The sequence below is a fragment of the Trachypithecus francoisi genome, unplaced genomic scaffold (assembly GCF_009764315.1).
Source record: "Trachypithecus francoisi isolate TF-2019V2 unplaced genomic scaffold, Tfra_2.0 Lachesis_group0, whole genome shotgun sequence".
In the NCBI taxonomy this organism is placed as follows: Eukaryota; Metazoa; Chordata; class Mammalia; order Primates; family Cercopithecidae; genus Trachypithecus; species Trachypithecus francoisi.
In genome coordinates, this window is record NW_022681453.1 from 7,056,840 (window position 1) to 7,075,240 (window position 18,401).

The 18,401-nt window shown below is 39.1% G+C and overlaps 1 protein-coding gene across 1 annotated transcript; it reads left to right on the forward strand.

Moving 5' to 3' along the window:
* Positions 1-1,944: 1,944 nt before the first annotated feature.
* Positions 1,945-17,293, forward strand: SSR3 (signal sequence receptor subunit 3). Its single transcript, XM_033203438.1, has 5 exons — positions 1,945-2,166; positions 3,343-3,469; positions 8,711-8,809; positions 13,267-13,398; positions 14,441-17,293. The coding sequence occupies exons 1-5, from the start codon at positions 2,034-2,036 to the stop codon at positions 14,505-14,507; spliced, it is 558 nt and encodes a 185-aa protein (XP_033059329.1). The 5' UTR covers positions 1,945-2,033; the 3' UTR covers positions 14,508-17,293.
* Positions 17,294-18,401: the final 1,108 nt, after the last annotated feature.

An 18,401-nucleotide genomic window follows, 5' to 3' on the forward strand; every position in this document is an offset into this window, starting at 1 on the left:
CTATTTTAGTTGTTAAAATATTTTTCTCAGGCATAATTCTTTTTAATCTCTTCATTATTGTTTCTTCTTTTCTCTTTTAAAAGAAAGATGATTGTTTTCTCTTTGGATCTTTTAGTTTTCTGATTTTTTTTTTTTTTTTGATGGAGTCTCGCTCTGTTGCCAGGCTGGAGTTGGAGTGTAGTGGCATGATCTTGGCTCACTGCAACCTCCGTCTCCCGGGTTCAAGTGATTCTCCTGCCTCAGCCTCCTGAGTACCTGGGGACTACAGGTGTGCACCACCATGACAGGCTAATTTTCGTATTTTTAGTAGAGATGAGGTTTCACCATGTTGGCCAGGATGGTCTCAATCTCTTGACCTTGTGATCCATCCACCTTGGTCTTCCAAAGTGCTGGAATTACAGGCATGAGCCACCGTGCCCAGCCTCTGATTTTTATCTTCTATCTTCTTTTTATATCCTTTGTTTGTTTATAAATAGGCAGAAGAAAATCTAGTTATAGAGACAGATCCAAAAAGTTTTATTTATGAAGTGGTCACAGATGGAGAAGGAAAAAAATAATCAGTGTTGAAACCCACCATTTTAACCAGAGCAAATGGGTTTAAAAGAATGCAGCTAACTGAGATAGGAAAAACTGGGGGAGGAGTATGTTGTAAGAGAAAAATAATACTTTCTTTTTCTATCACTACCATGTAATAAAGAGCATTTTTAACATCAAAAAAGACATAAACCCAGATATTTTAAAATGAATACTTTTGATTTTCTGAAAAATTCAATAGATGGTCTGTTTTCTTTTTCATTTTGTGGTGAATTAACGAAAACTTCTGGCATTAAGGAATACTTGCAGTAGATAATGGAAGGATTTATATTTCAGGAAAACTCACTCTGGTACCTGTATAGAGAATAGATTGGAAAATATTGAAGACAAAAGCTCAGTTAGGACTAGTGATAGGAAGCTGTGGAGGTAGATTACAATTTGAATACTATGAGGAAGAAAGGTATCTACAAAACTGTTGATAAGGAGGCTGAAGGTTGAGGAAGTTGTGCCTAATGCACTGGCATGTTCTCAGTAATGAAAAGCAGCATTTGCTGGGAGTGATGTGGTGGAATTTTTTTTTTTTGTAGAAAAGATGATAATGTGTTGAGTTAAAAATGGAATCCAGATGTTTTAATAGGCATACTTAAATCTTTCTGAGCTTCAGAGAAGGAGTCCTGCCTAGCCAACCTGTTCTTAGTATTATGTTTTATTTAGCATGGCTTTGGAAGCCACAAAACTCTATAGGTTTATTTGAAATAAAATAGTAACTTGTAAGTGTATCAGACATATATTAAATATTACCTTCATCAATAAGATCATGAGTTTCTCAAAAACAAGAGTCCCGTTTTCTTCCTACAGAGGTGGCCTACTGTTTAGTGAAAAGAGCCCACCCCTTGGAGAGCCACACCGCAGATCTACCACTCTCAGGGTCTTCATCTGCAGTGGCGGTAATGATGCGCACATCATAAGATTCTTCAAGGTATTTAGTGAAATAAAGGATGGGTAAAGGAGAAGGGATTTTACATGAGTTAGCTATACCTTTCTCTTTTTTCTCCTTCAGTGTACTCAGTCCTGGGTACGTACAGAGGGCACTAATGGCGTGGGGCCAGAAGAGCTTTTAATTTTGGAATTCTGAAGAACTGAGAACTCATGACTCTGTCATCAGCTCTGAAGTGGAATATAAATAAAGTTTTGTCAATGTTTTTTTAAAGCACCCACTAAACTACAAATCCCTTCTCTCTCCTCGAGGTGGAGGGGTCACGTGGCTTTCCAGGAATCCGGAAGTCTGGTCCGCTCGCCCAATCACGCCCGGAAGCCTAGTTAGCGGCGCTAGGTTGGCCATTCCTGGGGAAGCTTGCTTTCCTCCAAGCTGGGTCCCGCCTCCGCGCGCCGCGCTGACGGGTCGTTAGCGGATACGGCGGCCGCAGGGGCGGAGTCAGGGGCCTTTGCCCGCCTTGGCGGCCGGCTTTACCTTCCATGTTCTCGCCTCCTACTCCGCCATGGCTCCCAAAGGCAGCTCCAAACAGCAGTCCGAGGAGGACCTGCTCCTGCAGGATTTCAGCCGCAATCTCTCGGCCAAGTCCTCCGCGCTCTTCTTCGGGAACGCGTTCATCGTGTCCGCCATCCCGATCTGTGAGTGCTGGGAGCGAGGCTGGTTTGGGAGCCCGCGGGCGGGTCGGGCTGGGCGGGGACGTGGCAGGACCCAGCGAGCCGGCAAGGCGCGGATGCCGGCCGGAGGTAGGCGATCTCTCCAGCTCCCCTGAGCTCGGGGAGGCAGAGAGCCTCTTCTTTGGGCACGACGTTGTCGCCTGGTATTGTCCTGTTAAAGCACTCCGGGAGGTCACTTGTTAAAAGTACGCACGTTCCCGAGCTCCACCCCCGGAGAAGGTGGTTAACTAGTTCTGGGGTGGCGGCCCGGAATCTGTGTTTAAACACACTCAAGCATGCTGTCTGCTGCTCTTTTCCATTCAACTGTTGCTTGCCGTTACGAAATTTTAAACTTATGTTATTACTTATTTTGGATAAATTAATTAGGTGAGAGACCCATGAAGTAACCCACTGAATTAGAAGTGCATTTTTACGTGAGCTAGTTTACACCATTGCATAATTTTCCTGGTTTTTGCAGAAACAGAGAAGTTGAAGTGCCAGGGGTTAGGGATCTACCTTGTTTAGACTTTTTAAATAATCCTACTGTACCAATTCTAGAATTCTCACTGGGTTGGGAAACTGCAGACTTGCACAAGGTCGTTTTTAGTAGAGCTCAAGGTTCCAGAACTCTTGTCTTTTGCTGCACTGTTGTTGGGCATTTAAAACCAAATGTATTTTTCTCTTTTGTCCTTATACAACCCAGCGTGCAATTAACGTCATGTGAAGCCATATTATGGCTCACTCATTTGACAGAGCACTGCTTGGAGTTCTGATAATAGCCACGTCAGCAAGGAAACTATGGTTTGGGACTGCACGTGGCATTTTGGAATGGCCTGTATTTAGCATGCTAGTACGCTGGTGAATGAAATGTGAAGTCTGACTTGTGATTACGTTGAGCCAGAGTTTGTTCTCATTTTAGAAGCAGAAATCTCATCTGGACTAGTAATAGGAAAGTGATGTTTTTCAAATGTTCTGAACTGGAAGGCTTGAGACTAGACTGTTAACTGGTTATCTCACTTCTGAAGATCCTCAGATACTGTATTGGATTGCATAACTAATAACCTGGTATTTTACCAGGCTTAGCTATAATTAATTTCGCGGGCTTTTGTGATGGGATTGTAATGTTTCTTTTTGTACTTTCACCCTTTTATTTTAATTCAGGGTTATACTGGAGAATATGGCATATGGATCTTATTCAGTCTGCTGTTTTGTATAGTGTGATGACCCTAGTAAGCACATATTTGGTAGCCTTTGCATACAAGAATGTGAAATTTGTTCTCAAGCACAAGTAAGTATGTTTTTCAAGTGAAAGTACGTACTACGTGTTGTATTTTTATATGTCTTCTTAAAGATCATTTGTGTGTGTTGGTTTTAATAAGCATTAATTTGAGATATTTATGTATTAATATATGTATTTTGGGGGAAAGGAACATTGATGCTAGGAAGAATTATTAACTAACTGAAGTAGAGACAGTCATTCTGACATGGCTACAGAAGATTTTGAGGGTGGAATTAGAACACTTAAGCCCAAGCCTTAATAGGAGGTTCATCAGAGAAACAAACCCACCAAGTAAATTAACATTTCAAAAGCTAAATGTAATTCTTTACAGAGAGAATTGTTCTGGGCTCTTCACGTATTGTTTTTGGAAGTTAAAGAAATGATCTTTTTGTCATTATTGTTGTTATTATTATTATTTTTTTTTTAGACTGCGTCTCGCTCTGTCGCCCAGGCTGGAGCGCAGTGGCCGGATCTCAGCTCACTGCAAGCTCCGCCTCCCGGGTTTACGCCATTCTCCTGCCTCAGCCTCCTGAGTAGCTGGGACTACAGGCGCCCGCCACCTCGCCTGGCTAGTTTTTTTGTATTTTTTAGTAGAGACGGGGTTTCACCGTGTTGGCCAAGGATGGTCTCGATCTCCTGACCTAGTGATCTGCCCGTCTCGGCTTCCCAAAGTGCTGCATTATTATTTTTTGAGAAAAGGTATAGCTCTGTTGCCCAGGCTGCAGTGCAGTGGCATGATCATGGCTCACTGCAGCCTCAACCTTCCCAGGCTCAAGCGATCCTCCCACCTCAGCCTCCCAAGTAGCTGGGACTACAGGTGCAGGCTGCCATGCCCAGCTAATTTTTTTGTGGAGACAGGCCACGTTGACCAGGCTGGTCTTTTTATTTTATTACCTTTTTTAACAATTAAACTCTCAGCCGGGCGCGGTGGCTCAAGCCTGTAATCCCAGCACTTTGGGAGGCCGAGACGGGCGGATCACGAGGTCAAGATCGAGACCATCCTGGCTAACTCGGTGAAACCCCGTCTCTACTAAAAAATACAAAAAACTAGCCGGGCGAGGTGGCAGGCGCCTGTAGTCCCAGCTACTCGGGAGGCTGAGGCAGGAGAACGGTGTAAACCTGGGAGGCGGAGCTTCCAGTGAGCTGAGATCCCGCCACTGCACTCCAGCCTGGGTGACAGAGCGAGACTCCGTCTCAAAAAAAAAAAAAATTAAACTCTCTGTCATTTTTAATGCTAATTACGTTTGTTTTCATACAAGTGTATAAAATGTAAAGGATTAACATATTCTAAGATCACACATGTTGTAAAATACAGCTTTTAGAGAAGAAAACTCAAGCCTCACCACCGTAAATTTAAACATTAATTATGAGCAATTAAATATTCTAGTTTCATAGAGGTTAAAATGCAGGAGCATCTAGACTTAGGAAAGATGGTAACATTTACTATTTCTCAGTGTCATGGTCCTCATTGTCTCATTGGAAGTGGTATAAATTATTGTTTAATTGATACCCTTTGATGTTGCTTTCATGTACACTTTGATAACTTGGGTAGGGATAGCAGGATTATTTCCCTCCTTCCTTCATGGGGCCATCTAGGTGCCATATTGCTTTGGAAGTCATTTCTTAAAGGCAATTGGAATTTCACTGAGACTTGAAGTGTGGACATACTTTGTATGTGCATTATCTTTTCATCCATAGTTCTCACTCTAGTTTGGACACTGTTTATACTCATATTGCTGTAACAGCCTCCATCTGGTCTTTTAAAACAAGTTTAGGGCCCAGCCTGCCATGCACTATATAAAGGACATTACCCTATGTAATCCTTATAGCATCCATATGAAGTGCAGGTATTTCCCTTGTTTTATTGAATGAAGAGTATGTATTTCTCCTTATGTGACATCATTTTTATCATGTCATTCTGATAACTCATCATGACCTTTTTTTTTTTTTTTGGAGACAAGAGTCGCACTCTGTTGCCCAGGCTGGAGTGCAGTGGCCCAATCTTGGCTTACTGCAACCTCTGCCTCCTGAGATCCAGTGATCCTCTCACATCAGCCTCCCAAATAACTGGGACTACAGGCACGCACTACTACCGTGCCTGGCTAATTTTTGTATGTTTTGTAGAGATGGAGTTTTACCATGTTTCCCAGGCTGGTCTTGAACTTCTGAGGGCTCAAGTGATCCATCTGCCTCGGTCTCCCAAAGTGCTAGGATTACAGGTGTGAGCTGCCGCGTCCAGCCATGGCTTCTTTTTTAAAAAATGTATTAAAGCCAAATTCTTCTACACCCCTGGAATGCAAGTCATCTGCTTCCTTCCTATGAGTCTGGCCTCACCTTTCAGAATTAGGCTTTAACTCTTCTGCCTCGCCCTCACATCATCCTTTGACTATGTCTTGTGCTCTCCCGCATTTAGGATTAACTTAACTTCCTTTCCATTCTTACCTGTGTTTTATTTTGAGACCTAGGAATCTTTTCCAGAGAAACCCTTCCTGACTTTGATCATTCCTTTGCTTTGTTGTCCCTGTGTTAGACTCTTTCGGAGAATGAGGAATAGAAACATGTTGAGATGATCTCAGTTAACAGGGATTTATTTTAAGTAATGGCCCAGAATGGCCTCAGTGGCTGAAGTGGTCTTCGCAGTTTCCTCCCTATTGTTCTGGACACAAAGGAGCTCAGGTTTCGGGGCAGCCGTTCTGATGGACTGGCAGAGAAATTGGGTTATCTTTGTTATCTTTCTGCTTGGCAGCCCCTCAGCCAACTGCCATTCCAGGATTCAGCTCATGTGGGCCTCCACTGTATGGGACTGTTTCTTGTGAGGCATGGCCATTTGTGCATTGGGAAGCCCTCGCAAGTGGGCATCTTGTATGACCCATTCTTTGTAATACTCTTGGAACTCAGTCCCTTTGAGACTTACATTTTTTACTTATTCTTCATATCATTTTTCATTCATCTCTTTAGAATCAAAGTCATGTTCTTTTTACCTTCTCATTTCTACTTTAGGCTTCTTGAAGACACCTGCCATATCTTATTTTATACCCCTTGAAACAGTTAATGGTACATTTAGTTTAGTAAAATTTCACTGACTTACCGACTTAATAGACTCAGAGTAGAAGTTTTTTTTTTAGTCATAATTTTGGCTTTATGTTAAATATGCTACTGACTTTGAAACTCCTACAGATTTGCAAGATGGTTAAGGTTCAAAGATCCCGCAAGATGCTGAGTGTGGGTAGATGTTGGCTGTAGAAGGAAGATGGCTTCAGAGTCGACAGTCTGGGTTCCAGTGCCAGCTCTGTCACTCTTAAATGTATGGCCGTAGGCATAGTTTTCCCTATGTGGACTTCAGATTCCTCAGCTATAAATTGGGGATGCTAATGCTAATGGAATCTCAGAGGGTGGTGAGGATTCATTATGATCATACATGTGACATGTTGAGCGTAGAGTCTGGCACATAATAAATGTTTATGTGCAGGGTTGAAGAGGTTGGGACTAAGAGAGCCCTTTGAAGTTGTTTTTGTTTTTTAAGGTGGCATAATTTAAACGATGTTTGCAACGATGTTTTTATTTTAAGAAATCAGATAGTGTCTTTTTTTATCTTTAATTTTGGAAGTGTTCTGACATACTGATGTGAAAGAGTAAAGGAAGAAAAATACAATTGATTTTATGGGTTATCTCAGTTGACTAAGTGCTAGGTCACTAGCATGACCTCTATTTTGTTTTAGAGTATTCAGCACTGAGTGAGGTTTATTTTCTGAGAGCTCTAAGACAGAGGGGAGGGCTTCCTCGTCTTAAGTTGCAGTAAACCTGCAGTGTGGTTGTCATGCCCCTGGTAGGTGAGGATAAAATTCTAGACCTAGAAGAGAAATTGCTTAGTTATCTGGTGTAATGTCTTCATGAGGATTTGTCATGTGGACAGTTGGTTGACTGTTCGTCCTAAAGACGTGCAGTGGCAACCAACTCTTTTGAAAATGCAGTAGTTTATTCCTGTGTCCTAACACCTTGATAGTTGGGGGGTGTGTGTATATTTTTTATGTTAAACTAAGAAAAGTTTCTGCAGTAAACTGTCCATTTCTTTTCAATTGGTCTTTTGTAGAAAAAAAAAACAAGTAGTCTGATGTTAAGTTCAGGAAACACATTTATTTATTTTTAATTTTTCTTATTTTTCCTGTTTTCATAATCTGTTCTCATGAAGAAACATATTTAGTGCCTGGTCTGCCAAAGATGTTCAGAGAGAAGAATCTCTGCCTTTGGAGCCGAGTGTCTCAGAAATGCAAGAAGCATATGAAAAGATAGTTTTTACATAATGAATCAAAGGAATTTGGATCTTTGGAGTAAAAAGTTCATTTTAGTGTCCTAAAGTGTCTCATAAGAAGACAGCTGTCTGCCCCCTTAGCAGCCTTTTTCTTTAGGTTTCAGAATTGATTTCCTCTTATTGTGTGTTTTTTTTTGTTTGTTTTTTTAAAGAACTATTTTTTCCTCTTTCCAGTTACCAATTTGTGTGAGGTAATGAAGTTTAAAAAGTAACTTTGTAAACCTTTTAAAACATACATTATTTGAAACTGACTAAATGTTTTCTTTTTATTAATAACAATGTCAATTCTAACTCAGTTCTTGAGTGAGAGAGCTAAAGATGGAGACAGGTAAATCAGTTGTAATTTATGCTTCACTTGTCCATCCCAGACACCCTTGTAGTTGAAGAAAGGTTGAAAACTCCTGCCTTGAGTGACCTGGGACTTTCTGTCCATCACACCCAGCTTAAATTGTCCTTTGGAGTAAAGTTAGAATAATTACTTTAAGATATTACAGCTATTATTTCCTCTTTGTTTAAGCCTAGTTTTCATTCCTGTTATGTACTTGGAATTGAAATAATACATCATATACTAATGCCTTATGAAATTTATTTGTTGAACAGTTAGATGATAGATTAAAACAAAATGTAGTTAAAATGATTCTTAACTAAATTGTGTTAATAGCATTTGACTTTATTAACCACATTAATTCCTAAACTTTGGAAAATTCTTTTTAAGCAGAAATCAAAACATGTAACTAATAAATTAACCACATCTTGGACATTTCTCAAACTTCTCTTTTGGCCAGTGCAGTGTAATAAACTTGGACTTTCTGCTCAGCTTCTTTTCTTTAAATGTGAAATATCATTCTGTTGCCAATACGAAATATGAGTACAGAGTGTTTCTGAGAGAGTGTGATGTTCACCTCTGTAGCAAATGGAAACTTTTTCTTTTTGTCTTCCAGAGTAGCACAGAAGAGGGAGGATGCTGTTTCCAAAGAAGTGACTCGAAAACTTTCTGAAGCTGATAATAGAAAGATGTCTCGGAAGGAGAAAGATGAAAGGTTTGACTCCTATTTAAAGTATGGTCATCATGAAAGGGAGTACTTTCTGAAGAAAATTTTTTTTATTTTTGCTTAAAGAATGTGGATTTTGGAATTGTCTGAGGTAAATTTTGGAATTGTAGTAGTGGTAGTAATGGAAATAGTAATAGCTGACTTTTAGAGTTTTTATTACAACCGGATACTTTTATCTGTACTTTACAGTAGTTGATTTATTCCTGTAAAGAGCCCTGTGAAGTAGGCACTATTTTTATCTCCTTTTTGTACCTGAGGCAACAAAGGTACAGAAAGCTTGGGTAACTTGCCCAAGGTCCTGAATTAGTACATGGTAGATCCATGATAAGAACATAGGCAGTCTGACTTGAGAGCTTGTACTTGTAACTGTCTGCTGGAATTGAAGAGACAGCAGAGCTTTGTACAGAGCAGGCTTTGCCTGTTAATAGGTGTGCAACCTTGAACATATCGCCTAACCCTTCTGGGTCTGAAGGGTTTATGTGTTAGCATGTCTATGTGGTGGTATTTCTGTTCCTGAGCTTCCTGAGGGATATCCAGAAATTAGTTATCTGTATTGGTTGGGAAAAAGAAAATAACTGGATTTTTCTCCTTTTGCCCAATTCTGTGCCACATTTGTTAGCCCATAGTCCCGATTTTTTCTTCCAGCTGCTCTTAGAAGGCTTATTGGGCAATCTTAACATCTGAGTAGCAGAAGTCCCTGAGTAAAGTTGTGCTGAAGAATTCCACATAGTTTAATCATTGTGAGTCTGCTGTTTTCATGGATCTTTAGCTTTAGTATCAAGAAGGGGCTTTGTTGGAATATATTTTTTACCTCACTTTGCTCCAGAAAGACTTTGTGTGAATTTGTAGTGTTAGTGTATATAATATATTTTCTGTATTTAATACGGTTTTCTTAATGTGCATATAAAACAAATAACACAACTTTAAAGAACCAGAAACCATTTAAAAGGAAGAAAAGGTGGATGAGCAAGTACCTTAGAGTTAGTTACAGCAACTGAGCACTGAACTTAGTTGTGGGTTTCCAAGTGTCAGGGGAAGCATCTGAGGTCACATAGCTTTCATTGTCTGACGAGAAGCAGCATGCAAGTCCTTCTGAAAAGAAACTTTCCTGGCACTGGATCTTGGAAAGACTTTATCAAGTGGATCCTTATTTAAGGGACACTGAGTAACTTAATGAACAATGTCTTCTATAGTAGTTTTGGAAAGGTACCAAAATATTATTAAAATGATTATCTCCTATGGCTCCTTTATAAAACTGAAGACACAGTATTACGACAATGGAGGCCTTTCTGCATGGAGCAGCTTTAATGAGGTCGGGCTGCATAGTGTTCCAGTTGCATATTTTTTGCATAGAGTTCAAGGTTAGGGAATCTAGATCACTGTTTCAGAAAAAACCTTTTGTTGAATTTTTCATTACAATGGTGTTTCTTAAGTAGGGTATGCATAGTTACCTAAATTTCAAAATGTTTGTTACAGCTTTTAAAGGTTTTCGGTGATTAATTATGTCAGGGATAGTAAATGGGTTTCCTCTGCCAACTGCAGTCCTGGACAGATTTGGTCTGGCACTTGTTCTTGAGCCTGGGTCATGTCTCGGAATCTTTTTCAGTTTAGTGTTCAGGTAGTCACTACTAGTGAATCAGTTGAAATTGGGAATGAAACCTTTGCCATTTGCTGGATTAGGTATTTCAAAGTGGGGTGAGGTGGAGGTTTCATGGATATATATAAGTGCAGAGTGTCAGAACATTATACAATTTCTCTTTTCATTGGTAGAAATTTGGCTGTAAAAGCCATACTGGATACAGTTTGTACTATATTGATTGCCCTTGATAACTGGGACCAGAGCCTCTCATTAAGATCTAGTTCGTTTCCCTCTGAAAGAATTCCAGGACATTTGATGTAAGGAGAAGGCTTATCAGCATTTCTTTGCTTAGATGTGTATTTCTCAAAGCTCTGTCTACATTCATTTGGAATGTATACTCCATGCTGCTTAAAAGTACTTCAAAATATTCATTTATCCAAGGATGGAAATAAGCAGAGGAGAACGTGAGATTCATTAACATTCATTCCAGAGTGCGAGTGTGGTTTCTTCTTGATTTACGGGTGATCTATCATTTCACATTGTTTGATTTTAACTGTTGCTTGGTCTCAGCTTTTCTCTTGTAGGAAGCTCTTCCTGAAAACATCCTTAAGATATTGGGAAGTGCTCTCCCAAACCAGGTTCCCTACTAGGAAGAAAATGTCTTCTACTAGGCAGAACTGTTGGCAATGAGGGCATTTGGGGGTCCTAAATTTGAAACAGAAACAAAAAAAACAGGATATGAGTGGACTCAGAAAAAGTTCTAAAGGCTGTCAGGCTTTATACACTGATGTAACTAACGTGTGGTCATATTGGGATCTAGGGAGATCTAAAGGATTGGGCCACTTCTTTCATTAAAACTTTTTTGAAAATGGTTCTTATATTAGTCCATTTTCACAGTGCTATAAAGATACTACCTGAGACTGGGTAATTTGTAAAGAAAAGAGGTTTAATTGACTCACAGTTCTGCGTGGCTAGGGACGCCTCAAAAAACTTACAATCATGGTAGAAGGTGAAGGAGAAGCAAAGCCTTCTACACAAGGTGGCAGGAGAGCGAGTGAGCGCAGGGGAAACTGCCATTTTTAAACCATCAGATCTCGTGACAACTCCCTCACTGTCGTGAGAATGGCATGGGGGAAACCACACCCATGAACCAGTCACCTCCCACCAGGTCCCTCCCTCAACATGTGGGGATTACAGTTCAAGATGAGATTTGGGTGGAGACACAGAGCCAGATCATATCACTTCTTATTTAGGGCTTGACAGAAAATAAGTTAGGGAGAAGCACTGTGATGCAAGTGAGATAATTTTATCATCTAGAGTAAAGTCAGGCTGATAACCTACTTAAGCAACCTGCCTTCACTGGATCTCATGCCAGAGTCTTAAAAATGGAGGCAGTTGTCCTCAGTGTTCATTCTAGTGTTAAACCATGTTGAGACTGTGCATCTTACTAGGCTGGTCTTACTGATCAGTGTTAGAATGATGTTCCTGGAACTCCAACTCATGATTTTTAACAATTTACATTTAAACTTCTATGAAATTACAAGGTGTTTTATAGTTGATGACTGCACTTAATGTAATGTCCTTTCCTTCCTCCAAACTTACAGTAAATGGAAGAGTTATTAAGTTGATGGTGTCTGTAATATGGCATGTATTAGAGACTACAGATTTCTTATGATGAGCATAAGATGTTAATTATTAGCCTTCATTTAGCTCCTTTACAGCCAAACCTCTTGTCTTTGGATTAGTATACATGGTGAATAAAATGTGTCAGTTACCAGTGACTTAAAGTGCTGTCCTTAGGGTTGAGGGGATGTGTCATCTGACTCCAGAGTAGGTTTATCTTTTGGGGAGACAAAGTGTCTACAATAATGGCCTTCAACCTTTTTGATAATGACCTACAGTAAAAAAATATGTATTTTACCTTTTGATCAAATAAACTCACATGTGGACACATGCACATGTTTTATAAAACAATAATTATCCTGCTCTGTGTGATGTGCTGCTGATGTTTTTGTATTCTTTCCTATTTCATTTTTTAAAAATGCTGGTCTCAGCCCACTCAATTAATTTCTGTGGGCATTCAATCCACTCGATTGAGTTCACATCCCACTAATGGGTCACAACCTACCCTTTTAAAAACTGCTTTACAAAGTTAATTAACCAGCAAGAATAAAGGCTCCCTTATTCACAGGCATCCCGTAACTTCCTTTTGCCTGTGTGAAGGCGTAAAAGAAAAGATCGATGAAATACTAGTAAATTAGTAAGATAAACTATCAGATCAAGTAAAATAGAATAAAAAGTAAAAGAATTTCACAGACATTAAAAAGTCCTCCTAATGATTAAGTGCCTTTTTTGTTTGAATTAATAAAGATGGCTAACAATAGCCTGCTTCTGTGAGACCACAGGTAGTTTTTGTCATTGGGATTGTCTTCTGAAGGTGTGATATTGAAGTCTGATATTTGTAGGCTGTAGAAAGCCTCAAGCACAAGGCATAGCCAAGGAACCTCCACAGGCTGCTAATCGTGGAGTCTGAGTTTTAGGTAAGGGCCAAGAGAAAGATATTTGACTTAGCTGCTGATGAAAACATGCCAGTTGCCATTAATGAGTCCCTTCTTCCATAACCCTGGTTGTCTGGGAAAAATGGTAACATAACCAGTATGATGTTATCTTCACTATCATAAAGTGAAATTTTTTTTTTTTTTCAGTGTAAGAAAGGGGAGAATTCTGACTAAATTTAATATTACATTCTTATCCTAGAACACTCAAGGAAAAACTTGTTTTATGATGAACTAGAGCCATATGCTACTTAAAGTTTTTTTTTTTAATCATATTTATAAGCTTGTTTGACTTGGTTCTGTGTCTCTAGAATCTTGTGGAAGAAGAATGAAGTTGCTGATTATGAAGCTACAACATTTTCCATCTTCTATAACAACACTCTGTTCCTGGTCGTGGTCATTGTTGCTTCCTTCTTCATATTGAAGAACTTCAACCCCACAGTGTATCCTTTTCAAGGTTGATTATCTTTTTGAGAAGTCTAGGAACAGTAGTTCGTTTTGGTTTGACTTGTCTGGATATTTTAAGTGGAAAGGAAAGCTGCTCTGGGAGTCAGTCCATTAAATAGTGCTGACTTTAGGTAACTTTCTGGACATTTAAAATAACAGCTATTGGTTTAAGGTTCTTTTAAGTTTATGAATTATGACTTTATGATAAAGTATTACAAAGCAGTCTATGGGAATCTGTGTCCTTGCCTACTTAAAAAAAAAAAGCTCCAAAGAGCCAAAGCAAACTTGTCATTTTTGATAGCTTCTGAAATAGTAAGCCCCTGTATCTGCTGTTATTTTTGGGCTCGGGGGTTGGGTGGATGGCCAATACAGTTATAGGTTCAGTCCAGTGTATCTTAATAGTGTTTCAAGATGCTGTTAAATTGAGCTTTTGGGCAAGAATCAGTCCTCTCTTATTAATTTATTAAAGGTGTTATCCAGGAATGTGCAGCCAAGATTTTAACAATTGGTGATTATGATGTAATAAAATACCAGATACCCTCCAACGTGTACCTTTTGGGAATGCTGGAGTGGTTTGCTGAAAATTGTACAGTTGTGAGGCAGGGAGTAGCTTCGAACTTTTAGAACCTCCTTGCTGTTGCAAACCAACTGCCGCAAAACACTGATTCGCAGGGAAGACTTATTTTTCCATTGCTCTTAGAGGGGAAAAGGGAAAACAAATCTCTTTTCTCCCCATGTTCTTTGATCAGCTCTTTTCATGAAGGTTAAATGGAATTCAGATTATTCTTTGTGATCGTGTGTTCTAGGTTTCTGTCTTAAGTGTTTTTTTAAAATTGGAACACATTTCCTGTGAATGTTTTCCATTTGTTTTTGGTCTTCTGTCTTGCAAATTGTGTTTGCAGACAATGGGGTGCACATCATTATGATTACACCAAGTGTCAGGAAGGAAGCAGTACGTTCCAAAGAGATGGGCTCTTTATTTTGTTGAAAAACTAATTTGGAGTTACTCATTTTTCCATAACGTTAAATTTCTTACAGGAACTACATCTTGTCCATAAGTGCTTCATCAGGACTCATCGCCCTCCTGTCTACTGGCTCCAAATAGACCATGTCAGCTTCACCCCCTGGCTTTGTGTCTATGGGTGGCCTGTGGTATATGGAAAAGTCGCAGGGTGGTCAGGGTGGGAGACACACAAGATGTTTTCATAGTCTAGAGCCTTTAAAAAACCCAGCTGAATGTAATTCAGTATTTGTTTATTGGCTGTTTTTGACAGATTGTTGAAATTAAATGAATTGAAAGGGAAACTCAGAGTACCAGGACGTTTATTAAAAGGAAAAAAATGTCTTGCAATGTGCTATAATCACAAGAGGAGAAAATAACTTGTTTCCTTGATCTGTCAGAGGTCACAGTAACCTGGGCCGAGCTGTTATTATTTATTATATAACAGTAGTAGGAAGTTAATAACTGGTTCTCTGTGTTCCAAGCACAATATTGCAACTTCTTTTGAACCATAAATATCCGAATGAATCCTCTTCCCAGGGGATTGAACAGAAGCTTAATGTTTAAAAGTGTTTGAATTTGTGATCTGAAATAATGCAAAATTAAAAACATGATTTCTCCAATTTTCCAACTTGAGGAAGAGAAACTTGTGGAAAAGTTCTGCTTATTTTTTTTATTTTAAAGAAGAAGGGCAGCCAAGGTAGTAACCTAAAAATAGTGCCCAGGCATATGAGAGCTGTCCTATGAGGTTAAAGAACACACTGTTCCGCTGTATGGCTTTGGCCCTGAGTGGCCAGGGAGGTCAGCTTGACCCTGCCATGTTGGTTTGACTTACTAAGACACAGGAATCATTGTTTTCCTTGACCAGGGTCTCACACCCTGGAGGAATGTTAAGTAAGAGAGAGAATCTCTTTCCTGAATATTGACATGTAAAAGACCAAAGTAATTTTTCTGAACTTCTGCAACTCTGAGAACTCTCCAAGGAATTTACAGTGATTTTAGTGCCTGTCAGCATTTTTCCATGAGGACTTTCATACATTTGACGCTTTAGTTCACAGATTCCCATTGATTGTGAGTAAAATATTTCTCTCTTTAGCCCTTGGGGAACCAGCTGAGAGGAATCTCTTGCATTTTTTTACCAGTGTATGTACAGATATCATTTCTTGTGTGTGCCATGACTTGAAAAAGTTTGGGAAGCTCTCTAGCAATATCAGCTAAAAGGATATGAAATCACAGGTGACAGCAGTTGTCATTCAGTAATTTCCTACAAGCAGCACCCCAAAGGAAATATAGTCCTAATCTTTAGTATCCACTTCTAAATTTAATGTGAATTTCATACGTGTTGTTAGTTGTTTTCTTTATAATTTTATAAAAATTATCCATCAGGAGTTTAACTTCCACTTCCCATGCTATCGGATGTGTTGGGCTTCATCCAACAACTTGGAAGAAAAACAGGCAGGAATACATTTGCATAATGACCCAGATCATTTTCTGCAGCTGAGAATTATATTTCATCATTGCTTCCAGAAGTCTGCAATTCTTTACTTTTCCTTGGTGGATTATTATCTAGGTGCCATCACTGGATAATGTGGAATGACTAGAGAAGTCACATTCACTGCAAGGTACAGTTAGGGTAACACTTAGGAGGTTTATTATTTTTAAAAAACTTTTCTTGAACTCCTGGCCAACATGGTGAAACCCCATCTCTACAAAAAATACAAAAATTAGTGTATTTTTTGTACACTAATTTTTGTACACACCAGGTGTGGTGGCGGGCGCCTATAATCTCAGCTACTCAGAAGGCTGAGGCAGGAGAAGCTTGAACCTGGGAGGTGGAGGTTGCAGAGAGTCGAGATCGTGCCACTGCACTCCAGCTTGGGTGACAAGGGTGAGACTCCATCTCAAAAAAGAAACAAAAAAACCCAAAAACTTTTCTTTACTGTTGATTAAAAAAAAAAAAAGAAAAAGAGCCAGACCATAGTTTGACTGGTGGCATGGAATTTGTGTATCAAATAAATGCATTTCCTTATTTGACAAACCATCAGTATCTACTATTTGTTACCAGACTTGGGCCACTATCTTTTAAAATTGCTGGTGAAAACTTGCCACTAGATGGCAGTGCCTGTATAGATGGGGGAAAAATCGTCACCATTCTTGGTATAATACAGTGTAGCTTAGATGAGGTGGTGAAATAGGGGTATCAGCCTAATATTCCTAATATAGTTTCTCTTGAATTAATAAACTGAAGATTTGTAGGAAAATGAGTGAGCAAAATTTGTTTCCTGTTGTGAATTTTTCCTACAGCACTCTTTTTAATCTTGATGTTTTCCGACTTTTGTACTAATAGATACATTTCTGTGCATAAGATTATGAGGCATGTACTCACAGTTCAGTAGTTTTTGTTAAGGATTTACTGTGTGAGTACCTTACTGTCAGGAATTGCAGAACCTTTTCCCCACCGCTCTCATCGTCTAAAAGCTCTGTGTGGCACACAGAGATGCGACCCACTCAATCAGACTTAGATAGTGAAACTATACTGTAGAATTTTTGTCTTAAAAAGACCACATACCCAACACCCGTGAAATAAAAGATTCATCTGTAATTGGGATTCAAACTGATTAAATTCCTTTGCTCATACTCATAAATAGCACTAAAATGTTAAAACATTTTCATTTACCTATTTTTAGTTCCTTCATTTTAACTTACTAAAAATCTTGGATTGATATTCTTAACCAATAAAAGTTTACTGGTAGTCCTATTTGGCATATTATTAAAACGTGGAAAAGATAATTTGAAACAAGGTTTGAAGTTAACTGAAATACAGAGATTGAATTTATACTCAATTCTTGTGAAAAGTCTTGCTTAATAAGTATGATTAAACTTTGCTTTTTGAAATTTGTCTTTTCCCTACACTTCTTTATAAGAATCCTATGATGAAATACATAATCTTTATTATATTACATTAATTTCAAATTGTTTTAATTTTTAAGTTCTGGGATACAGGTGCTGATCATGCTGGTTTGTTACATAGGTACACATGTAACTATCATTTTAATATCTCACATGTAAATGCACATCTTTGTAGTTAACTGATCAGATATATGTGAGGCAATGAAAGGCATTGAGCAGTTACAATAAAGGGCAGACATCAGGCCTCTGCCAGTACGTACCTGCTATGCCTTTCTGCCTGCCCTCTTTGTTTTCAGTGTGCATGCCAGTCACTGCTGCTTCTGGAGACAGGATGGAAGGATACATGTATGTGTCATTTATGGAGAAAACCAATTTATAGATGTATCTATTAGAGCTCTAAGGGATTCTCTTTCACTTCCTTGGGACTTCCAAGCAGAGGAATTAATAGAAGATTAGGAGGGTCTTGGTTTAAATTTTCAGGAAGATAGAGACTAACTTCTCGTTGACCTTTATGAATTTTCAGTATATCTCTTCGCTGACTTTTCCCTGTTTGATTTCTGAGTTTGGATTAATACTTAAGTTTTTTAACTTCAACATTCTCACAAACAATTTCTGCATAAAACTTTAAAGCTTAAAAAGAAAAAAAAAAATCTACCTAAAGGAGCACTGACATAGAACACAAAATACTTGGGTTCCAGGCCTGGTTCTGCCATCAGCTAGCAGTGTGTGAGTTTGGGCAAGTTTTTTCATCGATCCAGGCCTGCTTTGCTCATTTGTCAAAGAGGGTGGCTTTGCAGATTGCTAAGGTTCCTTCAAGCTCTGACAGACATCTGCCTAATGACTTGGGCAATCTCTTCATGAAGATGAAGTGACAGTTCCTAAAGTGGGAAGCCAGACACGGGGTTTCTAGTTTGCCTGAGCTTTCCATATAGGGATGGCTGCTACCCAAGTTACCTTTTGGAATGATACATTCTCTGCCAGGGAATTCTTTTTGGAAGAGAAAAGAAAATTAGAGTGCGCGGAAATTTTCCTAAGGACGTAACTGAAATACATCATCGAGTATATTTACCATGACAGATTCGCATATAA